The sequence below is a fragment of the Pristiophorus japonicus genome, chromosome 2, assembly GCF_044704955.1.
Source record: "Pristiophorus japonicus isolate sPriJap1 chromosome 2, sPriJap1.hap1, whole genome shotgun sequence".
NCBI classification, from domain to species: domain Eukaryota; kingdom Metazoa; phylum Chordata; class Chondrichthyes; family Pristiophoridae; genus Pristiophorus; species Pristiophorus japonicus.
In genome coordinates, this window is record NC_091978.1 from 37,241,907 (window position 1) to 37,268,607 (window position 26,701).

General features: G+C 43.1%; 2 protein-coding genes across 6 annotated transcripts in view; one reads left to right on the forward strand and one right to left on the reverse strand.

The window, feature by feature from the left end:
* The window catches only part of immt (inner membrane protein, mitochondrial (mitofilin)), a 66,150-nt gene extending 65,161 nt beyond the window's left edge, over positions 1-989 (forward strand). For both annotated transcript variants that reach the window (XM_070866857.1, XM_070866858.1), the window contains one exon: positions 165-989. In XM_070866857.1, the coding sequence (XP_070722958.1) occupies positions 165-772 (608 nt within the window). In that variant the 3' untranslated portion in view covers positions 773-989. The remainder of the gene's footprint in view (positions 1-164) is intronic.
* A 19,588-nt stretch (positions 990-20,577) lies between these two features.
* ptcd3 (pentatricopeptide repeat domain 3) overlaps positions 20,578-26,701 on the reverse strand; it is a 56,581-nt gene continuing 50,457 nt past the window's right edge. For 3 of the 4 annotated variants that reach the window (XM_070866859.1, XM_070866861.1, XM_070866860.1), the window contains exons 21-24: positions 26,053-26,195; positions 23,440-23,481; positions 23,126-23,284; positions 20,578-22,126 (exon numbers count right to left, since the gene is read on the reverse strand). In XM_070866859.1, coding sequence (XP_070722960.1) covers positions 22,057-22,126; positions 23,126-23,284; positions 23,440-23,481; positions 26,053-26,195 — 414 coding nt within the window. In that variant the 3' untranslated portion in view covers positions 20,578-22,056. Of the gene's footprint in view, positions 22,127-23,125; positions 23,285-23,439; positions 23,482-24,128; positions 24,207-26,052; positions 26,196-26,701 lie in introns of those variants that run through there. The other variant, XM_070866862.1, reaches the window with a different exon arrangement.

Here is a 26,701-nt window from a genome sequence, read left to right on the forward strand (position 1 = left end):
CCTGTTCCACCACTCTTGCATCATAGTAGAGGCAACACATTTCCCCAACCGTAGAAAGTAGGATGAATCGAGCTATATTGTTCCACATGTATATATTTATAATTAACAGCTAGGTACTTTCTTTAATCGCCTTTAGTAAGTTGTATAATGCTGCCTCGTTTCAGGTCATGCCATTGCTGAAGAGGAGGCTAGGAAGGCGCATCAGCTCTGGCTCGCCATAGAAGCTCTACAATACACACTAAAAACGGCCTCTGGTGATAGCCCGACAGAACCGCTACAGAATGCCCTAGAAGCTATTACAAATAGCTGCGGAGATGATCAGTTCACACAGGCCTTGGCTGGAGCTCTTCCTCAAGAGTGTCTCTCCCGTGGCGTGTACAGCGAAGAGGCATTACGTCATCGGTTCTACACAGTACGGAAAATAGCACGGCGTGTGGCCATGATAGATGAGACGAGAAATAGCCTCTATCAATACTTCCTCTCCTACCTGCAGTCCTTCCTATTAATGGAGCCCCAGGTAGCGAAGCCCCCTGCGGAACTTAGCCCTGATGACCTGGACACATTTAAACTATTATCGTACGCATCATTCTGCATTGAACATGGCGACCTAGAGCTTGCAGCTAAATTTGTCAACCAACTTCGTGGCGAACCGAGAAGGGTGGCACAAGACTGGCTGACAGAAGCTCGTCTGACCCTAGAAACAAAGCAAATAGTAGAAATCCTTTCAGCTTATGCCAATGCGGTCGGTTTGGGTACCACACAAGTGGAATAATTCAACAGAACACAGTCCTTATCACGACAGAAAAATGGAGTCCAACCCCATAAGCACTATTCTGTAAGCACTCTGTTACTGACTTCACTGGCTGTTCCAGTGTAATTCCAGTAGACGATACAATGAAGTAATATGTCGGGAATGTGTGTCTGTAATTTGGTATAATAGTTTTATGGATTGGACTTTGTAATTGAACCAAATAAATCATTTCAACGCATTGTATGTTGATTTTTCCCTTCAGATGCATATCAATAAAACCAAATTAAACAATGAATGGAAAATTGATATTGATGTATTAAAGAACATAAAATTAGAGTACGACCAGTTACTAGAACAAGTGATAGTGAATGATCAGATGAGTTCTTAGCTAGCTCTGTAGATGATCAACTAAGGTTGGAATAACTTGTTTAGTTACCCCTTGATTTGTAGTGACTCAAGTCTGTTGAATGACTGGCTCTGTACAGATGCGTTGAGCCCAAGTAAAGACATGAATCATCGCAACATCCTCCAAGAAGATGCCAAGGGTGGAACCGAAAGAGATCTAGGAGTTAGCATAATGTTTTCAGTAAGGCTCTTGAATATTGAAGTCAGGTGCATACAATAGTACTTAAACAAGCACTTAAATGGTAGTACAGGTACAGCGTTTGAAATCCGGAATCCTCGGGACAGAGTTTGTGCCGGTTTTGGGGTTTTTCCAGATTTCAGACAAAATCAATATTCTGAAATCCGGAATCCTTCGGACCGAATCTGCCGGATTTCGAACCTCGCCGCCTGCCGATCCTCCGCTTCTCGCCATTTGCTGAAATGTCTGGTTTTCGGACAATTCCAGATTTTGTATTCTGGATTCGGGACGTTGCACCTGTACTTACAACCACACCCAATGACAGTTGGGGATTCAAACCTGAGCTTAATATCTTCAGCCTTTACGAATCCAAATACTCATTACAATCTGCCAGATTTTATACATTTCTTTTATGCCCTCTTTGACAATCCACACCATTCAGCATTACATAATTATATAAAAGTTAAAATACAACTCCATATAAGGAGAATTTAATTGATTTATCGTTTAATTTTCCTTGTTTAACAAGCTCCCGTTGAGCTAACAAGTAGAACTCCCTTACTTTTATCTTATCAATAGTTTCACTCTTGTTCCACGTAATTGCTATTATACCAAGTGAAACTTAATTACAAGTCTGTTTTAACAATCGCTAAACACCCCAATTAAAAATGCCCAAATGTTTTCCTTTGCAGTTCTAACGTTTCCCACACTGTTATCAAATGATTCTCTTACTTGCTTCATCCTGACACTGGCCCAATAGCACAGTGGTACTTTCAATTGATTTGTACTTCGCTGCTTAACAGGCCATGGCTTAAAGGTTAACAGGAGGGTTGACCTATGAGGAGAGATTGAGTAAATTGGGCCTATATTCTCTGGAGTTTTGAAGAATTAGAGGTGATCTCATTGAAAAATATAAGATTCTGAGGGGGATTGACAGAGTAGATGCTAAGAGGTTGTTTTCCCTGGCTGGAGAGTCTAGAACTAGGGGGCATATTTAAGACTGAGGTTCGGAGGAATTTCTTCACCCAGAGAGTTGTGAATCATCAGAATTCTCTACCCCAAAGGACTGTGGACATGGAATCGTTGAGTATATTCAAGGCTGAGATTTTTGGACTTGAGGGGCATCAAGGGATTATGGGGATCGGACGAGATTGAAGATCAGCCATGATCTTTTTAAATGGCGGAGTAGGCTCAAGGAGCCTTATGGTCTACTGCTCCTTATTCTTAAGTTATGTTCTTTGTATTGTAGTAAAGAGAAATCAATAGAAGTGTAACATTGGTAGACTTCAGGAGAGTCTGATATTTCCTTAGAATAATAGAATCGATGCTTAATACGCCAACAATATAGAGCATTAATAAATATAGCCAATAGTCTGAATTATTTCCCCATCCCTCATTTAGTGTCACAGGACACTTAAGGTTATCTTTAATGTATTTTTCAAGCACCAGGCCATTGTGACATCAAATACTAAAGTAACGGGGAGCTTTTCTATATTTGGTGGGCTGTGAGGAGAGAAGGAAGCAAATGTAATTCAACATGCTCAAGCGCCTATTGCTGGTGAATTGATGGAGAGACCCGCTCACATCTTAACCAGCTTAAATAAGATGTTTGGTGGCCAGCGTCCCATTGAAAATTGTACTTTTGTCATCTTTCAGAAGTTACTTTCTGCATCGAGGATACCAAAGCACTTCAGGGTGCCCTGAGGTTGTGAAATGCAAGTTCTTTCAAAGAGGAATGGCCAAGCTTTTTGTATTTGTGGGATTAACAAAACAGCTTCCTTCCTATTTAAATCTAGCATAAGGCTGTTTAAGCACCATGGGACATTTTTTTATGTTTGAAGGCACTAAACAAGAGCAAGTAATTGTTGGTTGGGGCATCAGTGATGACAACGTGAAGATCCTAACAAATTGGCAACATTTTTGCTGGTTGTCATTGTTAAAAAAACTAATATGTAGGTATTATTCAGGCTGTTTTTCTTGTGTAAACAACTTAAGTTTCTGTAAGTGCACCATGTCTATGAACCAAAACCGATCCCTATCCAACTAGAATGTATAATATAATCAACTCTGGACCACTTTTTAAAGGCTAAATTACTGATCAAATTTATTTACAATTAAAATGATTCACAGAAACAAGATGCAGCACAATCACAGTAATTATAATAAATAGAACAATGATGACTGTTTGCCCATTTCCTTCTGGTAAATTCTTGGAAAGATAGTCACTGGTGGTAAATTCATAAGAAATAGGAGCAGGAGTAGGCCATTTGGCCCCTCGAGTTTGCTCTGCCATTTAATATGATCATGGCTGATCCGATCATAGACTCCAGTCCTGTTCCCTGCCCATTCCCCTTTATCGCTCAAAAATCTGTCTATTTCCGCCTTAAATATATTCAATCACCCAGCCTCCACAGCTCTCAGGGACAAAATTCCACAGAATTATGATCCTCTGAGAGAAGAAATTCCTCCTCATCTCCGTTCTAAATGGGTGACTCCTTATTCTGAAACTATGCCCCCTAGTTCTAGATTCCCCCACGAGGAGAAACATCCTCTGTGCATCTACCTTGTCGAGCCCCCTCAGTATCTTATATGTTTCAATAAGATCACCTCATTCTTCTAAACCCCAATGAGTAGAGGCCCAACCTGCTCAACCTTTCTTCATAAGACAACCACTTCATCTCAGGAATCAACCCAGTGAACCTTCTCTGAACTGCCTCCAATGCAAGTATATCCCTCCTTAAATAAGGAGACCAAAACTACGCAATACACCAGGTGTGGCCCTACCAATACCCTATACAGTTGTCGCAGGACTTCCCTGCTTTTATACTCTATCCCCCTTGCAATAAAGGCCAACATTCCATTTGCCTTCCTGATTACTTGGCTGTACCTGCATACTAACTTTTTGTGTTTCATGTACAAGGACCCCCAGGGCCCTCTACTGCAGCATTTTGTAATCTCTCCATTTAAATAATAATTTGCTTTTTTATTTTTCCTGCCAAAGTGGATAACCTCACACATTACCACATTAAACTCCATCTGCCAAATGTTTGCCCACTCACTTAGCCTGTCTATATCCCTTTTGTGTCCTCACAATTTGCTTTCCCACCCATCTTTGTATCATCAGCAAACTTGGCTACATTAAACTATGTACTTTCATCCAAGTCATTAATATAGATTGTGAATAGTTGAGGACCCAGCACCGATCCCTTTGGCACCCCACTAGTTACCATTTGCCAACCGGAAAATGACCCATTTATCCCGACTCTCTGTTTTCTGTTAATTAGCCAATCCACAATCAATGCTAATATATTACCCCCAACCCTGTGAGCTCTTGTGTAGTAACCTTTTATGTGACACCTTAGTGAATGCCTTCTGGAAATCCAAATACACCACATCCACTAGTTCCCCCTTATTCACCCTGCTCGTTACATCCTCAAAAGAACTCCAGCAAATTTGACACACATGATTTCCCTTTCATAAAGCCATGCTGACTCTGCTTGATTATTATGCTTTTCCAAATGTCTTGCTACTGCTTCCTTAATAATGGACTCCAGCATTTTCCCAATGACAGATGTTAGACTAACTGGTCTATAGTTTCCTGCTTTCGTCTCCCTTTTTTAAACAGGGGCATCACATTTGTGGTTTTCCAATCCGCTGGGACCGTCCAAGAATCCAAGGAATTTTGGTAGATTACAACCAATGCATCCACTATCTCTGCAGCCACTTCTTTTAAGTCCCTAGGATGCAGGCCATCAGGTCCAGGGGACTTGTCCGCCTTTAGTCCCATTATTTTACCAAGTACTTTTTCTTTAGTGATGGTGATTGTTTTAAGTTCCTCCCTCCCTATAACCCCTTGATTATTATTGAGATGTTTTTAGTGTCTTCTACTGTGAAGACCGATACAAAATATTTGTTCAAAGACTCTGCCATTTCTCTGTTTCCCCCTTGTTAATTCCCCAGTCTCATCCTCTAAGAGACCAATGTTTACTTTAGCTACTCTTTTTATATACCTGTAGAAGCTTTTGCTATCTTGTTTTTATATTTCTTGCTAGTTTACTCTCAATCTGTTTTTTAGTCATCCTTTGCTGTTTTTAAAAAAATTACCAATCCTCTGGCCTCCCATTAATCTTGGCAACTTTGTATGCCTTTGTTTTCTATTTGATACCATCCTTTACTTACTTAGTTAGCCACGGATGGATCTCCCTTCTCTTAAAGTCTGTCCTTCTCACTGGATTATATTTTCGTTGAGAGTTATGAAATAATCTTAAATGTCTGACACTACTTATCAACCGTTTTGCACTTTAATCTATTTTCCCAGTCCACTTGAGCCAACTTTGCCTTCATACCTTTATTTAAGATCAGGACACTGGTTTGAGATCCAATTTTCTCATCCTCCAACTGAATTTGAAATTCAACCATGTTATGATCACTCTTTCCTAGAGGATCCTTTACTATGAGATCATTTATTAATCCTGTCTCATTACACAGTACCAGATCCAGGATGGCCTGTTCCCTGGTTGGTTCTGCAATGTACTGTTTAAGGAAACCGTCCCGGATACACTATATGAACTCTTCCTCAAGGCTACCTTGACCAATTTGATTTGTCCAATCAAGATGAAGATTAAAATCGCTCATGATTATTGCCGTACCTTTCTTAAGCCTACATTATTTTTTGATTCATACTCTGTCCAACAGGGTAATTACTGTTAGGGGGCCTATAGACTATGCCCACCAGTGACTTCCCTTTATTATTTCTTATCTCCACCCAAACTGATTCTACATCTTGATCTTCTGAGCCAATATCATTTCTCACTACTGCACTGATCTCATCTTTTATTAAGAGCTACCCTACCTCCATTTTCTTTCTGTCTATCCTTCCAAATTGTCAAATACCCCTGAATATTCAGTTCCCAGCCTTGGTCACCTTGCAACCACGTCTCTAATGGCTATAAGATCACACCCATTTATATCTGCCGTCAATTCATCTATCTTGTTACGAATGCTGCGTGCATTCAGATAAAGAGCTTTTCATTTTTTTACCATTTTTTGCTGCTTTGACCCCACTTTCTGATATTATTTTAATACATTCTGTCTTTTCCTGTCACACTCTGGTTATCAGTTCCCCACTGCTACCCTGCTCTATTTCCGCCTTGCTCTTTGACTTTTAAAATTTCTGCTCAGTTGAACTCTTCCACCCACTATTTAGTTTAAAGCCCTCTCGATAGCCCTAGTTATTCGATTCGCCAGGACAGTGATCCCAGCCTGGTTCAAGTGAAGCCTGTCCCAACTCTTACCCCAGTGCCCCATGAATCGAAACCCATTTCTCCCACAACAGTCTTTGAGCTACGTGTTCATCTCCCTGATCTTATGTACCCTGTGCAAATTTGCTCGTGGCTCGGGTAGTAATCCAGAGATTATTACCTTTGTGATTCTGCTTTTTATTTTGCCCCTAGCTGCTCATACTCCCTCATCAGAACCTTTTTCTTTGTCCTATCTATGTCGTTGGTACCTACGTGGACCATGACAATTTGATCTTCCCCCTCCCACTCGAAGTTCCTTTCCAGCCCAGAAGAGATGTCCTTAACCCTGGCAACACACAAAATGCTGGAAATAGTCAGCATCTATGGAGAGAGAAACTGAGTTAATGTTTTAGGTAGATGACCTTTAGTCATAACAAAGTATAAAGAGTAATTCAGAAATAGGAGGGATCAGATCCGGGGTGGAGGAATGCCAGGCAGACTAAGGTGGGTTTAGAGTGCATGTGCATAAATTTGCAGAGCGTGGTGAATAAGGTTGGTGAGCTGCAGGCACAAGTAGCCACATGGGGTTATGATATTGTGGCAGTAACGGAGACCTGGCTCGAACAAGGGGAGGAATGGACACTTAATATTCCTGGTTATAATGTATTCAGGAAGGGAAACAAAGGAGGGTGGGGTGGTAATATTGATCAAATATACTGTTACAGCACTAGAAAGAGAGATAATGTACTTGAGGGTTCAAAGACAAAATTTGTTTGATTAGAATTAAGGAACAATAGAGGAGCTGCTGGGTGTATACCATAGGCTACCAAATAGTAGGAAAGAGATAGAGGGGCAAATTGCAGAAACATAGAAACATAGAAAATAGGTGCAGGAGTAGGCCATTTAGCCCGTCGAGCCTGCACCACCATTCAATAAGATCATGGCTGATCATTCCCTCAGTACCCCTTTCCTGCTTTCTCTCCATACCCCTTGATCCCCTTAGCCGTAAGGGCCATATCTAACTCCCTCTTGAATATATCCAATGAACTGGCATCACAACTCTCTGCGGTAGGGAATTCCACAGGTTAACAACTCTGAGTGAAGAAGTTTCTCCTCATTTTAGTCCTAAATGGCCTACCCTTTATCCTAAAGACTATGTCCCCTGGTTCTGGACTTCCCCAACATCGGGAACATTCTTCCCGCATCTAACCTGTCCAGTACCATCAGAACCTTATACGTTTCTATGAGATCCCCTCTCATCTTTCTAAACTCCAGTGAATAAAGGCCCAGTTGATCCAGTCTCTCCTCATATGACAGTCCAGCCATCCCTGGAATTAGTCTGGTGAACCTTCATTGCACTCCCTCAATAGCAAGAACGTCCCTCCTCATACTAGGAGACCAAAACTGAACACAATATTCCAGGTGAGGCCTCACTAAGGCCCTGTACAACTGCAGTAAGACCTCTCTGCTCCTATACTCAAATCCCCGAGCTATGAAAGCCAACATACCATTTGCCTTCTTCACTGCCTGCTGTACCTGCATGCTAACTTTCAGTGACTGATGAACCATGGCACCCAGATCTCGTTGCACCTCCCCTTTTCCCAATCTGCTGCCACTCAGATAATATTCTGCCTTTGTGTTTTTGCCCCCAAAATGGATAACCTCACATTTATCCACATTATACTGCATCTGCCATGCATTTACCCACTCACCTAACCTGTCCAAGTCACCCTGCAGCCTCTTAGCGTCCTCCTCACAGTTCACACCGCCATCCAGTTTGGTGTCATCTGCAAACTTGGAGATATTACACTCAATTCCTTCATCTAAATCATTAATGTATATTGTAAAGAGCTGGGGTCCCAGCACTGAGCCCTGGGCACTCCACTAGTCACTGCCTGCCATTTATCTCAACTCTCTGCTTCCTGTCTGCCAACCAGTTCTCTATCCACGTCAGTACATTACCCCCAATACCATGTGCTTTGATTTTGCACACCAATCTCTTGTGCGAGACCTTGTCAAAAGCCTTTTGAAAGTCCAAATACACCACATCCACTGGTTCTCCCTTGTCCACTCTGCTAGTTACATCCTCAAAAAATTCCAGAAGATTCGTCAAGCATGATTTCCCTTTCGTAAATCCATGCTGACTTGGTCCGATCCTATCACTGCTTTCCAAATGCGCTATTTCACCTTTCATAATTGATTCCATTTTCCCCACTACTGATATCAGGCGAACCAGTCTATAATTACCCGTTTTCTCGCTCCCTCCTTTTAAAATGTGGTGTTACATTAGCTACCCTCCAGTCCATAGGAATTGATCCAGAGTCAATAGACTGTTGGAAAATGATCACCAATGCATCCACTATTTCTCGGGCCACTTCCTTCAGTACTCTGGGATGCAGGCTATCAGGATGCAGATGGAAGAAGCTTAGAGTAGTAATAATGGGGGATTTCAATTATCCTAATATAGACTGGGAAACAAAGTGTAAAGGGCAGTGGGGTGGGGGACTTCTGAAATATGTGCAAGAGAACTTTATTGATCAGTGTGTTTTCAGTCCAGTGAGGAAGGAAGCAGTGCTGGATGTGGTTCTGGAGGATGAAGTGGGGAACGTGGAGTAGGTTGCAGTGGGGGAGCATTTGGCAAATAGTGATCACAATTCCATTCGGGTTAGAGCAGGTATGAAAATGGACAAGGAAAAATACTAATTTCAATGAGTTGAAAAGGGATCTGGCCTAGGTGGATTGGAATCAAAGATTGGCAAGTAAAGCTGTAAATGAGCAATGGAAGGCCTTCAAAGGAGATAGTTTGGGTACAGGCTAGACATATTCTCAGGAAGGGGAAAGTAAGAGCATCCAAAGCCAGAGCTCCCTGGATGACTAGGGCTGGGTTTTCGGCTCTCCCGATTTCAGGGCGTTAATCGCGACGGGGCGGTCCCAATACTGCCTGAAAAAAGTTTGCGCCTTCGACTGGAAATTTCAACAAAAAATGAGATCCATGATTGGGTGGAGTTAAATCAGATGTTACACAATGGACTTTGTGCGCCCGAGCTGAAAATCGCAGCTTTAAAAGATGCGGCCATTTTGCGTATGCGCAGTGGCGTTTTTGTTTTCCTGGGCACAGACGTTATTTCAGGCATGGCGGCTTCCTCCGCGCATGCACATGTGACCCGCCCGACTTCTGGCACTTCTGCCGAGATGGAGCAGCAGGAGGGCAGGCAGCGTGCAGCAGGAGGGCAGGCAGCGTGCCAGACGTTTATCAACGGAGGTGTTGAGCTGTTAGTCCACGCAGTGGAGAGGAGGTGGACATCATTCCATCTGGTTGGGGGAGAGAAACCGCTGTCAACAATTTTCAAAAGAGCATGGCGTGAAATTGCTCAGGAGCTCTCTGCGGCAGACACAGTTGCCAGAACTGGCACCCAATGCCGCAAAAAGTTCAATGACCTAATCAGGGTCGTCAGGGTGAGTACCCTTCACATTTATGTATGCCCGCTATCCTTCCAACATGAATGTCAGACACTATGTGAAGTCTTTCATGTATCTACCCATCTTCAAAGTCTTGCAGCCTGTGGTGTGGGTTTCACAATGCATCACAAAGCTGAAGGACGACTTCTCCAGACATTGCCTCTTAATTAAGGATGCACATACCCTCTTGTTCCCTAATTATTGAGAACCTTCCTCGCAATACACTTCCATTGCTGATATGGGTTTCATAATGATCACCTGCAGGTCCTATGCCACCTCCTTCTCACCTGCCAATCACTCACAAAGCTCATGCAACATCCACACAGATTGAAGTGAAGACATTTATACCTCCACACAGTCTCAGCTATTGAACTGTGGTAGGTATATGTGGCACAACAGGAAGTGTAACCTTTCTGAACCCTTCCTATTTTTCTCATTGCAGGCGAAGCTCTCTCACATCAGGTGTCAGCAGCGCTGGACAGGCGGGGGTTTGCCTCAGCTCCTCGATTTAACAGATGTGGAGGAACGGGTGTCTGCCTTCATTGGAGCACCAGCTCGGACAGTTGCCGGGGGCGATGCTGAGACCCCTTCGGGTAGTGAGGGTATGTAAATGGATTGCGCGACTGATGTGACTGCATTGAAATGTATCATCATGGGAGAAATTTGACACTCCACAAATATAAAAATTAGTTTTTCATGGCCAAAGTGTTTGTTTAGCAATCACCAATAAAGAATCAGTGGATGTGGTGTATTTGGACTTTCAAAAGGCTTTTGACAAGGTCCCACACAAGAGATTGGTATGCAAAATCAAAGCACATGGTATTGGGGGCAATGTACTGACGTGGATAGAGAACTGGTTGGCAGGCAGGAATTAAGTAAATAAAGTAAATGTTGGTCCCTTAGAAGATGAGAAGGGGGATTTAATAATGGGAAATGTGGAAATGGCTGAGACCTTAAACAATTATTTTGCTTCGGTCTTCACAGTGGAAGACACAAAAACCATGCCAAAAATTGCTGGTCACGGGAATGTGGGAAGGGAGGACCTTGAGACAATCAGGGACTCAAGGTAGACAAGTCCCCTGGTCCTGATGAAATGCATCCCAGGGTATTAAAAGAGATGGCGGAACTTATAGCAGATGCATTCGTTATAATCTACCAAAATTCTCTGGACTCTGGGGAGGTACCAGCAGATTGGAAAGCAGCTAATGTAACGCCTCTGTTTAAAAAAGGGGGCAGACAAAAGGCAGGTAACTATAGGCCGGATAGTTTAACATCTATAGTGGGGAAAATGCTTGAAGCTATCATTAAGGAAGAAATAGCGGGACATCTAGATAGGAATAGTGCAATCAAGCAGACGCAACATGGATTCATGAAGGGGAAATCATGTTTAATTAATTTACTGGAATTCTTTGAGGATATAACGAGCATGGTGGATAGAGGTGTACCGATGGATGTGGTATATTTAGATTTCCAAAAGGCATTCGATAAGGTGCCACACAAAAGGTTACTGCAGAAGATAAAGGTACGCGGAGTCAGAGGAAATGTATTAGCATGGATAGAGAATTGGCTGGCGAACAGAAAACAGAGAGTCAGGATAAATGGGTCCTTTTCGGGTTGGAAATCGGTGGTTAGTGGTGTACCACAGGGATCGGTGCTGGGACCACAACTGTTTACAATATACATAGATGACCTGGAAGAGGGGACAGAGTATAGTGTAACAAAATTTGCAGATGACACAAAGATTAGTGGGAAAGCAGGTTGTGTAGAGGACACAGAGAGGCTGCAAAGAGATTTAGATAGATTAAGCAAATGGGCTAAGGTTTGGCAGATTGAATACAATGTCAGAAAATGTGAGGTCATCCACCTTGGAAAAAAAAACAGTAAAAGGGAATATTATTTGAATGGGGAGAAATTACAACATGCTGTGGTGCAGAGGGACCTGGGGGTCCTTGTGCATGAATCCCAAAAAGTTAGTTTGCAGGTGCAGCAGGTAATCAGGAAGGCGAACGGAATGTTGGCCTTCATTGCGAGAGGGATGGAGTACAAAAGCAGGGAGGTCCTGCTGCAACTGTATAGGGTATTGGTGAGGCCGCATTTGGTACATTGTACTCTTCAATGTTAACTAAAGAATCAACAATGTTTCAGAATTCCTAGGTGATTTAACTCAAAACACTATTCAGCCTTAAAATGCTCAAATTCATTTTGGATGATGTGAATTAAATGTCTCCCCCTATTTGTACTTTAGTGTTCTGAGGCATTGAATAATACAATTTTGGATTTGCTCACAATCACTATTTTATTGGATATATAAAAGTGTCGGACACTTTCCAACTGTACATCTTGTTTACACATGTTAGTTATGTTCTGAATCATTTTGGAGAAACTATAGGAGGATTCCATTGCTGTCACTGACATCTATGGTTGCCAACTCTGATTTGACGTATTCCTGGAGAATTGGTCATGTAACATTTGATCACATGACACTGTTCATGTGATGGTTAATCACATGACATTTGATTACGTGACTGTTGTGTGTGCGCACTAGGTCCGCACTAGGTCTCCAGTCGTCTTAGTTAATCCTTGCCACTGGATAAAGGCCTATCTCTGTCAAGCCCATGTGGTGGCTGATGTGCAACGGTCACCACACGTTAAAAAAATCCACGCACAGGCATCTTCCACCCCCTCAACTGGAGTTTAGGACTGGAACGTCGGGTCCTTCATTGAAACATCTGTGAACTCTCGTGGAAGCAGGTCATCCATGTTCGAGGGACTGCCTATGATGATGATTATGAAGTGGTGTGGGGCCTTCACATGTACATGTGCAATGCCAACTTCCTGCTATTACCCTGCTGCTAACCACATGTTTGTTGTTTACTGCTTGCAGAAGAACAGCCACAATCGCGACAGGTGTCCAGGGAGCCATGGACATCTGGCCATGGAGGAAGATGATGAGGCGTTCAAGGAGACTGTAATGTCTGAGCCACAGAGCCCACCAATTGGCCCGTCGCAACAAAGCACATCTGGTGATGAGTCCAATTTCCCTGCCTTTGAGTCGTCGGAGGCTCCTGGCCCCAGTCTCCTACAGCAACGCACAGTGCGAGGGGAATCTCGGAGGTCAGCTCTCCGGAGGGTGAGTTGGCAAAGTTGGTGTGCTCAACAACAGGCAGACATGGAACTAGACATGGTGGAAATGTCCAGGGAAAACGCAGGCATGCACCGTGATCTCATGGCTGCATTGGGTCGGATTCCAGAGAGCATCGACAAACTTTCTGCAACTGTTGCGGAGGCAGCATCACACATTGTTGATGCAACTCAGGACTCCAGCGAGGCCACCATTGCCCACTCACAGAGACAGGTGGCCTCCAGCAGTGACAGTGGCGTTCCAGAGTGTGTGGCGCGTGCCATTGATCACGTTGCAGCATCGATCAAATTGCAGGCACAAGCTACGCTGCAGCTTGGTGATGTGACGCGGTCGATGACTGGTGCCATCCTTTGTGTGTTCCCCACTGTCCAACGGGGAAAGGATGGTGCCAAAGCAGGCCAGCAAGTTGTGGAGACATATCATAGAATCATAGAAGTTTACAGCACGGAAGGAGGCCATTTCGGCCCATTGTATCCGTGCCGGCCAACAAGAGGCTATCCAGCCTAATCCCATTTTCCAGCTCTAGGTCCGTAACACTGCAGGTTACGGCACTTCAAGTGCACATCCAAGTACTTTGTAAATGTGGTGAGGGTTTCTGCCTCTACCACCCTTTCAGTCAGTGAGTTCCAGACCTCCACAACCCTCTGCGTAAATAAATTTCCCCTCAAATCCCCTCTAAACCTTCCACCAATCACTTTAAATTTATGCCCCCTGGTTGTTGACCGCTATGCTGAGGGAAATAGGCCCTTTCTATGCACTATGTCTAGGCCCCTCATAATTTTATTCACCTCAATGAGATCTCCCCTCAGCCTCCTCTGTTCCAAGGAAAACAAACCCAGCCTATCCAATCTGTCCTCCTAGCTAAGATTCTCCACTCCTGGCAACATCCTCGTAATCTCCTCTGTACCCTCTCCAGTGCAATCACGTGCTTCCTGTAATGCGGTGACCAGAACTGCACGCAGCACTCCAGCTGTGGCCTAACCAGTGTTTTATACAGTTCAAGCATAACCCCTCTGCTCTTGTATTCTATGCCTCGGCTAATAAAGACAAGCATTCCGTATGCCTTCTTAACCACCTTATCCACCTGGCCTGCTATCTTCAGGGATCTGTGGACATGCACTCCCAGGTCCCTTGTTCCTCTACATTTCTCTGTGTCCTACCATTTAATGTTTATTCCCTTTCCTTGTTAGCCCTCCCCAAATGCATTACCTCACACTTCGCCGGATTAAATTCCATCAGCCACTGTTCTGCCCACCTGACCAGTTGATTGATACTTTCCTGCAGTCCGCAGCTTTCTTCTTCATTTTCAACCACACAGCCTATTTTAGTATCATCTGCAAACTTCTTAATCATACCCCCTATAATCAAGTTTGGATCATTGATGTAAACCACAAAAAGCAAGGGGACCTAGTACTGAGCCCTGTGGAACCCCACTAGAAACATCCTTCCTGTAACAAAAACACCCATCAACGATTACCCTTTGCTTCCTGCCTCTGAGCCAATTTGGGATCCAATTTGTCACTTTGCCCTGGATCCCATGGGCATTTACTTTTGTGACCTGTCTGCCATGTGGGACATTATCAAAAGCTTTGCTAAAATCCATATACACTACATCATATGCACCGCCCTCATTGACGCTCCTGGTTACCTCCTCGAAAAATTCAATCAAGTTAGTCAGACACAACCTTCCCTTAACAAATCCGTGCTGAGTTTCCTTGATTAATCTGTGTCTTTCTAAATGAAGATTTATCTTGTCCCTCAGGATTTTTTCCAATAATTTTCCCACTGTTGAGGTTAGGCTGACTGGCCTGTAATTACTCGGTCTATCCCTTTCTCCCTTTTTAAACAAAGGTACCACATTAGCAGTCCTTCAGTCCTCTGGCACCATACCTGAAGCCAGAGAGGATTGGAAAATGATGGTCAAAGCCTCTGCTATTTTCTCTTTTGCTTCGCTTAACAGCCTGGGATACATTTCATCCGGGCCTGGGGACTTATCCACTTTCAAAGCTGCTAAACTCTTTAATACCTCCTCTCTCACAATGTTTATTTCATCTAATATTTCACACTCCTCCTCCTCAATAGCAGTGTCTGCATCGCCCCTCTCTTTTGTGAAAACAGACGCAAAGTATTAATTAAGAACCTTACACACATCTTCCGTCTCCACACACACATTACCCTTATGGTCTCTAATAGGCCCTACCCTTTCTTTAGTTATCCTCTTGCCCTTAATATATTTATAAAACATCTTTGGGTTTTCATTGATTTTACTTGCCAATAATATTTCATGCTCCCTCTTTCCTTTCCTAGTATAATTTTGAATTTCAGCCCTGGACTTTCTATACTCCTTGAGAGATTCTGCAGTATTTAGTCCTCGGTATCTGTCACAAGCTTCCCTTTTTTTCTTTATCCTATCCTGGATGTCTAGAGCTCTAGATTTGTTAGTCCCACCTTTTTTCTTTAAGGGCACATATTTGGCTTGAACCCTCCGGATCTCCTCCTTGAATGCCTCCCACTGCTCTGATACTGATTTACCTTCAAGTAGCTGTTTCCAGTCCACTATGGCTGAATCAGCTCTCAGCTGAGCAAAGTTGGCTTTTCCCCCAATTTAGAACTTTTATTCCTGTGCTCTGGATGTTGAGGCCCAGCCCCGTCGGAGTCTCAGTGGCTCCCAGGAAATGGAAAGTGCTGCCCTTCTTCAGGAAGACAGCATTCCGGCTCCCACCACTGACTCGCCAACCATGCACCCTACAGGGTACACACCCGAGCCACCAGTGACTGCTTCTGCTGATGATGAGGCGTAGTAGTCCATAGCCGGGCCTTCTAGGCCCAGAGCTAGTCCAGGGCGTCCTTATACGCCATCTGCACAGTCTGTCCCCCTAACACTGCTGCCTTGCTGTATGCGCTGAGGCCTCATTGAGGAGGAGGAGCAGGTGTGGGAGCAGGATGAAGGGGCGGGGGGGGCAATCTCAGGCCAAGTCCCATTAAGGGACCGGTCAGCCTTCTGCAGGTGCCTTACTACATTGAGAACGCCTGTAAATAGTAGTTTCTTAATAATGCACTTGTTAAGTTACTTGCAGCAGAATGCTGTTTATTGTATCATTTGGTTATGTTGGGGGAGCATTGCTTGTGACTTTTTTTGATAAAAATGTCACTTTGATCCTTTGCCATTTGTATCATTCGAAAGTTCAGTGTAGATGTGCCTGTATGTACCTGTATGGTGGCACACAGCATGGCCAGTATTCGATGCATCCCTCAGCTTCCTCCATTCAACCAACCATTATGAGGCTCTTGGACACGGCTTCCCCCGTGGATGGGGTAGCTGTGCAATCGGGGCCGCGCCAGGCACCTCTTCATCGTCCTCCTCCTCCGGAGGTGGGCCTGTAATCCCCAAGTATGGCTGCACTGACAGGTTTTGTCAATGTTCAATTTTATTTCCCCACAAACTTTTCTCTTTATACACAGCAATTATTCCCTTAAACTTCAGTTAGATTTTCCTTTCTCAAGTGTTTGAATTGCAGCTCTACTTAAGAGCCCAAGGAGTTAATTTGTCAAATCATAATTTTCCTTCTGAAAATATTCACGTAAAAGTAAGAAACTATCTTTAAAATTTAATTCAGCAATTCAAAAAATGGTTCCTTGCTGAATTAAGAAAACACATGTCAGCAGAAAGGGTTAACTTCTTTCTAGGTTTATAAGGCGGAGAAAAATATTGTTTGACATCATTACATCACTTCACGTAATTTCATTTTTTCCTTTAAAAGAAAATTCCCGATATTTTTATCCAAGTCTTTTACCTTCAAAACTTCCTCTCCCGATTTTACACATTAATTTCAATTTTAAAAACAAGTGATAGTTTACAAAGTATCGTAACATTAGAGACACAAGTGCTCGCAATTCATTTACAAGGCTACTTCCATATCTTATCTCATCTTCCCCAAAGGGCATTTCTGTCTGAGAAAATGGCATGTCTCAAAATTACAATCTTTTTATTCGAAATGATTTAAAACAAGACCACACATTTTTTATTTAAACTATGTAAGACAATTGCAATAGCTCCATAACTCATTCAAAATAAATCCACACCTGCATTTCCAACTTAAAATGTAATTCAATTCTAGGTACACAATATAAACACAGAAACATAAAAAATAGGTGCAGGAATAGGCCATTTGGCCCTTCGAGCCTGCACCACCATTCAATATGATCATGGCTGATCATGCACTTCAGTACCCCGTTCCTGCTTTCTTTCCACACCCCTTGATCCCTTTAGCTGTAAGGGCCACATCTAAGTCCCTTTTGAATATATCAAATGAACTGGCCTCAACAACTTTCTGTGGTAGAGAATTCTACAGGTTCACAACTCTCTGAGTGAAGACGTTTCTCCTCATCTCGGTCCTAAATGGCTTGCGCCTTATCCTTAGAGTATGACCCCAACATCGGGAACATTGTTCCTGCATCTAACCTGTCCAATCCTGTCAGAATTTTATATGTTTCTATGAGACCCCTTCTCATTCTTCTAAATTCCAGTGAATATAAGCCTAGTCGATCCAGTCTTTCTTCATATGTCAGTCCTGCCATCCCGGGCACCAGTCTGGTGAACTTTTGCTGTACTCCCTCAATAACAAGAATGTCCTTCCTCAGATTAGGAGACCAAAACTTTACACAATATTCAAGGTGTGGCCTCGCCAAGGCCCTGTACAACTGTAGTAAGACCAGCCTGCTTCTATACACAAATCCTCTTGCTATGAAGGCCAACATGCCATTTGCCTTCTTCACTGCCTGCCGTACCTGCATGCCAACTTTCAATGACTGATGTATCATGACACCCAGGTCTCGTTGTACTTCCCCTTTTAGTAATCTGTCACCATTCAGATAATAATCTGCCTTCCTGTTTTTACCACCAAAGTGGATAACCTCACATTTATCTACATTATTCCGATTCTGCCATATATTTGCCCACGCACCTAACCTGTCCAAGTCACCCTGCAGCCTCTTAGCATCCTCCTCACAGCTCACACTGCCATCCAGCTTAGTATCACCTGCAAATCTGGAGATATTACATTCAATTCCTTCGTCTAAATCATTAATGTATATTGTAAATAGCTTGGGTCCCAGCACTGAACCTTGCGGTACCCGACTAGTCACTGCCTGCCATTCTGAAAAGGACCCGTTTATTCCTACTCTTTGCTTCCTGTCTGCCAACCAGTTCTCTATCCACGTCAATACATTACCCCGAATACCATGTGCTTTAATTTTGCACGCTAATCGCTTGATTAGGGACCTTGTCAAAAGCCTTTTGAAAGTCTAAATACACATCCACTGGCTCCCCCTTGTCCACTCTACTAGTTACATCCTCAAAAATTCTAGATTTGTCAAGCATGAATTTCCCTTTCATAAATCCATGCTGACTTGGACCGATCCGGTCACTGCTTTCCAAATGCGCTGCTATTACATCTTTAATAATTGATTCCAGCATTTTCCCCACTACTGATATCAGGCTAACCGGTCTATAATTCTCTCTCCCTCCTTTTTTAAAAAGTGGGGTTACATTAGCTACACTCCAGTACACAGGAAATGATCCAGAGTCTATAGAATGTTGGAAAATGACCACCAATGCATCCACTATTTCTCAGGCCACTTTCTTAAGTACTCTGGGATACAGACTATCAGGCCCTGGGGATTTATCGGCCTTCAATCCCATCAATGTTCCTAACACAATTTGCTGATTAATGAGGATTTCCTTTAGTTCCTCCTTCTCGCTAGACCCTTGGTCCCCTAGTATTTCCAGGTTATTTGTGTCTTCCTTAGTGAAGACAGAACCAAAGTACTTGTTCAATTGGTCTGCCATTTCTTTGTTCCCCATTATAAATGCACCTATTTTGTTTCATTCACTTGGGATACTCTCTCACCCAAGTGCTTACAATTTGCACCAGATTCATCAAATTTCGGGCTGTAATTTAAGGGTCACCCATTAAGGCTCTCCGTGAATCATCTAATTGTCTAGAGGCAGTTATTATCTTTTGCAATGTGTGAGGACACAAAAAATCTGCAAAAGGACATAGACAGGCTAAGTGAGTGGGCAAAAATTTGGCAGATGGAGTATAATGTTAGAAAGTGAGGTCATGCACTTTGGCAGAAAAAAAAATCAAAGAGCAAGTTATTATTTAAATGGAGAAAGATTGCAAAGTGCTGCAGTACAGTGGGACCTGGGGATACTTGTGCATGAAACACAAAAGGATAGTATGCAGGTACAGCAAGTGATGAGGAAGGCCAATGTTATCTTGGCCTTTATTGCAAAGGGGATGGAGTATAAAAGCAGGGGAAGTCTTGCTACAGCTATGTAAGATATTGGTGAGGCTACACCTGGAATACTGTGTGCAGTTTTGGTTTCCATATTTACGAAAGGATATACTTGCTTTGGAGACAGTTCAGAGAAGGTTCACTAGGTTGATTCCGGGGATAAGAGGTTTGACTTATGAGGAAAGGTTGAGTAGGTTGGGCCTCTACTCATTGGAATTCAGAAGAATGAGATGTGATCTTATCGAAACGTGTAAGATTATGAGGGAGCTTGACAGGGTGGATGCAGAGAGGATGTTTCCACTGATGGGGGACTAGAGGGCATGATCTTAGAATAAGGGGCCGCCCATTTAAAACAGATGAGAAATTTCTTCTGAGGGTTGTAAATCTGTGGAATTCACTGCCTCAGAGCTGTGGAAGCTGGGACATTGAATAAATTTAAGACAGAAATAGAGTTTCTTAAACGATAAGGGGATAAAGGGTTATGGGAAGCGGGTGGGGAGCAGAGTCCATGATCAGATCGTCCATGATCAGATCAGCCATGATCTTACAGAATGGCGGAGCAGGCGCGAGGGGCTGTATAGCCTACTCCTGTTCCTATTTCTTATGTTCTTTTATTAGAGTATCTATCTGACACCTGGCTTTGTCAAGATTCTGTTGTTCATGCATTCCATCATCCTGGTCAAGGATGACAGCGCTCTCTCCACGCAGTACATTGCTGCATACACAATCAAACTTTAGACACTCCACTACTAGTATCTCTACCAGTGTCTCATCAGACTGCTTACCTAACTTCACTTCATATTCCTTCCAAAGATCCCCTTTCAGCATCTTGGTGTACGTAAGAGATACTATCGGATAATTTAAACTCACTCCCTCTCACAAGGTTAACCCCACAAGGATTGAACGTTTGGTCAGACGAACCCTTGCCCCGTTGTCTCATTCACAATAAACCTGGTTTGAGTTGTGGTCAAAGTCCCTTCACTGGTCGCCAGTTGCAAGATTTATAATATGTCAGAAGAGACCTGTCCGTGACCACAACAAACCACCCTGGGAACAGGTAGATTGTAAATAAGCAGTTGTGATATAATTACAGCACGAGAAGTCTGTGAAAAGTCAGTCATTTATTTACTTGCAAGGAAGATACGGATATCTCTTATCAGCAATTTACTGAGCTCTAAAATCCGATCTCAAAGATTCACTGAGGTGCGTAGCATTTATACAGAAAGCAAGTAGGCGTGTACATTCATTGTCCATCTACATTACCGTTTTCGATCAAAGATACAGATATATGACTTGTTTTGATAAATTCAGAGAGTTTGGACCTTTGGGGACTTTCTACATTTCTAGCATCCTTTGTTCTAAGAAATGCAGATTGCTAGGCTTCCTGTTGTTCAACACCTAGCCTGACCACAAGTCTTAATATAGACCTGGTGATGTGTGTTGCCATGGCCAATTTTAAAACTACTAATGCAGGCTGTTGGGTAAAGCAGGCCCAATTCCTTCTTCAAGCACAACAGGTTTTATTAAGTAGTTTACTTCCAGTACAAAGAAATAATACTCAACAAGGCGATAGACAGTCTGTTCCTTGAAACCGCAACGAAAGCCACTAAGTGACTGTGGTACAGTCGCTTGCTGTGTTATGTTGACTAGTTCTTCTCCAGTCTTCCTCTGTGTTTGCGCTGCTTTGAGAGTTCAATAGCTATTACTCTTGTATTGTAAGGCTTAAACAGCTGCATCATTCCAAGACTCCTGCCTTTGACCTTCTATAGTACAATACGACAGTCTAATGTTATCTCTATCCTCCCTTCCTTCTGTAGAAGGAATCATTTCTCTTCCGAGAACTTTTACACAGACAACTTTACATATCATTCATTATTGAGCTTGGCGTTGCAAAATCAGAATACAAAGTGATACATGCTGCATACCTTTATCTTACTGATTAATATTCTGGCCTTGACCACTCTAGCTCTAAATAAAGCTCGTCTCAGCAGTTACAAAAATGGTTAACATAATATTGGCTCAATTTACCATGATGCTTTGCTTCTCAATTTTTACAATGGTTAGCTAAGTTTACACAGATTTAGTTACTTTTATCATACAACAGTTAAACAAAAGCATTATTAAAACACTATCACAACAAGCAGTCAAGTTTAATCTTACACATTGACTAACATCCACAGCCCTCTGGGGTTCACCACCCTGTGAGTGAAGAAATTTTTCCTCATCTCAATCCTAAATGCTGAGACCATGCCCCCTTCAACCAGGAACATCAATCATCAATATGCGAGAAATTTTTCACAAACTACAGGAGCAATTGCAAGGGAGTCAATCAATTTCATATTGGTCATTTTTAATATTTCAGATACTTAAAACTTACATAATTTTGTAATATGGCATCAGTAATACAGCAGATTTCCTGCAACTTTTACAGTTTTATTTCAACACACCAACACCTGTGCAACATTCAGTCCAGTGCAGAGGTCTGCTGCTCACACTGGGAACAAGTACCAAGACCAATCCTTAGACAATCATTCCCATGTTTAAAAGGAATAGCATTTGATGGACCCAGGATGATCAAACGTTATTCTCGATCGCTATCACTACTGTCACTACTGTCGCTGCTGGTGGCTTCCAGCTCTTCCAGGGATCTTCTGTTTATATGTGTAAAAAGAAAAAGGAAAAATATTAAACCCGTTTAAAAATAAATTCACCAGTTTACTTTGTAATAGATCTCAATCAGTTGCCACGTACCGTATATACTCGCGTATCCTGCGATCTCGCGTATCATGCGACCCCTAAATTTTCGGCCCCAAAACATGATTTTACCATATATCTCATGTATCATGCGAGTCACTTTTTTGAGATCGAATACAGACCTTAACATGAAACATCGAGTGGATTCTGTTGTGAAAGCTGTTCGCGAATCGAACACCGATACAGCAATCGTTCCAGCTGGCTTGACTAGCGTCGTTCAGCCACAGCCTCTACTGTGTTTGCGGGTAAAAGAAGCATGGGCTGAGATAGATGGAGCCTCTAATAATGCAACAAACTTCAGAGGGAGTTGTGGGTGGCGGAGGTCGGGTCACCGGAGGGGTGGGGGGGGGGTGAAGAGGAGGTCGGGTTGGGTCACCGGGGGGGAAGCGGAGGTCGGGTTGCCGGGTGTGGGGGGGGGAGTTGGGGGAGCGGAGGTCGGGTCGCCGGGGTAGGGAGAGCGGGGGTCAGGTCGGATCCGGTCCGGTCTCTTTCCTCCCCGCCCCCCCCCCCCGACCTCCCTCATCCCCCCCCCGATACAGTACAAGCGACAATAGAGGCTGCAATCCAGCCCAGGAGATACCGGCCGAGATTCAGCGTGGATACGGTCTGCTTAACAGCCTAACAGCCTAATCTTGGCCAGCACTTCACACCCGCAAATTTTGTATCTCGCGTATCATGCGACCCCCCAAATTTAGGTTACAATTTAGGTCTTCAAAAGTCGCATGATACGCGAGTATATACGGTATTTAAAAAATAACCTATGTGCACAGAATCGGCAGCCACATGGAATAGTACGAATGAGGTCGAACATGCACGTTTCCCCTCCGCCCCAGTAAAAAGGGAAACATTTAAAACACTGGTTACAAACTTGAACTATGCTGAGGAGACAGGCTTACTTCTCTTCTTCAGTCAGCTCGAATTCGGTGGTTACCCGGTCGAAGAGCTCTGATGTAGCGGGTAAACTGAAAGCACTGGCTAGCTTCACCAAGTCAAGAGCCAGAGCCTTGTTACCGCTTTCCTTTGCCTGATCCAAAAACTCATCTAGTAGATCTTTACTGCATATAAAATAAAGAGATGTCAGATAGTCCATAAAAGCTCCCCTGTTAAATTTCAAAAACACAATAAGCAATCTCTAAAACTTAATTTTGAAATTTACAGGTCCACACGACATTAATATGAATAGACGAACATTAACACAGGGACAACTTACCCAGGAACTCTGTTGTTTGTTTTAAAAAGTTGCAGCATTCCCCTGGGGACAAAGATGACAAGTTATTGCACACACATTACTGACTGGTTAAAGTCACAAATTGTCTCTCTCTCTCGGGTTGAAATTTCGTCACCAGATGAGAATGCAAGTGATCTACAAATATCAAGGTGTGGAGTGAGACATGCTGTAATTAGGGGAAAATATCTTCCTCGGACTTCCAATACAGCAGGAGCTCCTGTACGATCCACACTCTTGCATATAATTTACAGCACAGGTGACCATTCGACCCTTCTTGCCTGTGCCAGCTCTTTGGTAGAGCTATTCAGTTAATGCCATTCACCAACACTTTCCCCTGTACATTTTTTTCCTTTCAAGTATTTATCAAATTCTCTTTTGAATGTTACTATTGAATCTGATTCCACCAGGCTTTTCCAGCAGTGCATTGCAAATCACAACAGCTCTGTGTAAAAAAGACATTGCCTCAGGTCACTGATCCTTCTGCCACAGAAAAGTTTATTTCCTTCTATAAAAAACATTAATTGGAACTTTTTTTTCATGGGGGGGGGGGGGGGGGGGGAGCTACTGGGAGGTGAAGCTATTGCTCACAGCGGTTCAAGCAAAATGAATGACCTGTCACCTTACTGGCATTCACGTCAAATCAAATTTTAAAGAAAACCTGATAGAGGTACCTGAGTTATGAAGTGGTTCAATGGGGTTGATGTAGAGAAACAGTTTCCACTTGTGGGCGAGTCCAGAACAAGGGAGGCCTAAATAGAAGATAGCCACTAAGAGATCAAATAATTAATTTAGGAGAAAATGCTTTATACGAGAGCGGTGAGAATGTGGAACCCATTGCCACAAAGTGGTTGAAGATAGCATGGACACATTCAAAGAGAGGCTTGATACATACGAGATAGAAGGGAATAGATGGACATGAGAGCAGGATGGGAAGAGTTAGAGTGGGAAAAGTATAAACACCAGCATTGACCAGTTGGATCGAATGGCCTGTTTCTGTGCTGCACATTCTATGTAATTCTACATAAATGTCTCCATCATGCACAGCTTCAAAAGCAAATTGCCAACCAGTTTTTTTCTTTGCTAATTTGTTGGCTAAGTTCAGTACTCATCGAGCAAAGATTGAACATCTTCCTGCTTCAGGCACCTATTGTCAGGAGTTGAGTTTGGGTGAGGAAGTACCTTGTGATTTCACCATTAAGCAGTTTCAGATCAACTAGCAAAGCACAGGCAACAACGGAATTAAGCTCCCTCTACTTTTCCCCAACAAAATAATGCCAAAGTTCTGAAGAGCATTCTCTGCACACTGTTACCCCCTCAGTGAGATTACCACTGAGTAACTAGAGCCAGTTTAGTTTCATTGGGCTCAATTTTCCCCAGTATTTGCACTGTTTTTTTTTTAAAAAAGAGGAGGCTGCTTTTTCTGGCCTAACTTAAAAATCCCCAGTTTCCCCAATCAATTTGCACCAGCGTAACTCAATTTTTCCGAATTTTTTAAGTTAGTTTTTTTTTCAGCCAAAGGGGGCGTAACCAGCCACCTTCGGCACTTCTGGCCATTTAGGGAAGTTTGGCCGGCTGAGAGTTACTCCAGTTCTGATTAGGCCAGCGTATGTAGCCTGTCCTGAAAAACTTTCCCTAGAGTTAAGGAAATTGGCACAGGTAAGGAAAGCAGCTGCCCGGACACAGCGAAAGAATTAAAAAATACATAGCAGCAACTTGCCTCCAACTCCACCCGAAGGCTGTCCAGTCCCATTCTCGGTCCCCGGTTCACACACACAGGAAGGCTGTACGGTTCCATTCTGAGTCCCCGGTTCACACACAGGAAACTGTCCGGTTCCAGGGGGTGGAAGAAAAAGGAGAGAGAGAGAAAAGAGGGAAAAAGAGAAAAAGTGGGAAAAAGAGAAAAAAGAAAGAGAGAGAGAAAAAAGAGAGAGCGAGTGAGCCGAACCTGTGACCGGACAGTCTTCTGTTGAAGGTAAGGTGGTGCTGTGTTTTTCAATTCTTTTAATGTGTTGGGAAGTGGCTGGCTGTATGGCCTCAGCTCGCATTGTGTCCCTGGTTACCATGGCAGCCCGATATTTTTGGCGCAGATCAAGGCTTCACCCCCCCCCCCCCTCAGGTTAGGCCACGCCAAAATGAAAATCCAACCGGGAAACTTGCAACACTTTTTTTTTGGCGTACTTGGCCCACAAAAAAAATCGGGTGTAACTCTTCAACTACGCCAAAAAAATGCTTTGGGAAAAATTGAGACCCAAGACCCACATCCCTTGAAAGTTGTAGGAGAACCCTCAACACCAACAGAGAGCAGACTTGCATTCCATCGGCCGGCGCTGAATATAAACTCATGACAGAAGTGAAAGAATACTGCATCTCACCAGTGAAAGACTCATTAATCCAGTCCCTGCTCCTTTTATATTATTGCCAGATATATTGTGAAACTCAAATTACCAGAGTCATCATTTTTTTAAAAATAGTATTTTAATAACTAGTTTTATTTCTAAAGTATATAAAAAAAGAGATGAAATATCTCCTTCTGCATTAACATGGTCATTTCAAAGAGGGTTTGGCCAGCCATAAATTACTCTCCAGAATACTTACCAAGCATCTTGAGTTCGACCTCCCCTCAAAAGCAGAGCAGTCACATTTCCCAAAGAAGTAGCTGTCCACTGTAAGTTACGGAATTGGTCCCGTATATACACAGCCTTTATATCCAGTGCGCAGTCAGCAAATGCAACTTGTAACTGTAAAAAAAAATTCCACAAACGAATAAAGTACCTCAATATACAAGAACATAAAAAATAGCAGAAGTAGTCCATAAGGCCCCTCGAGCCTGTTCCGACATTCAATAAGATCATGACTGATCTGATCCTGGCCTCAACTCCACTTTCCTGCCTATTCCCCATAACCCTCGACTCCCCTATAGCTCAAGAATTGGTCTATCTCAGCTGTAAATATATTCAATGACTCAGCTTCCACAGCTTTCTGGGGTAGAGAATTCCAAAGATTCATGACCCTCCAAGAGAAGAAATAATGGAAACCTCATCTCCCTTCCGTCCTGGGGATGATGGAATTGGGATACACTTGCAGAGCTTTTGGCAGGATCCGAAGGAGATGCCTTTACTCTTCCCACTGTTAAATTGAAGAAGGTTTTAGCTCATCCACGACTTGATATCGGGACAAACAACCTTCCAAGCCAGGAGGTTTATTCCAGGCCGGAATGTCCTACCTGAGCCGATGCAGGTAACAT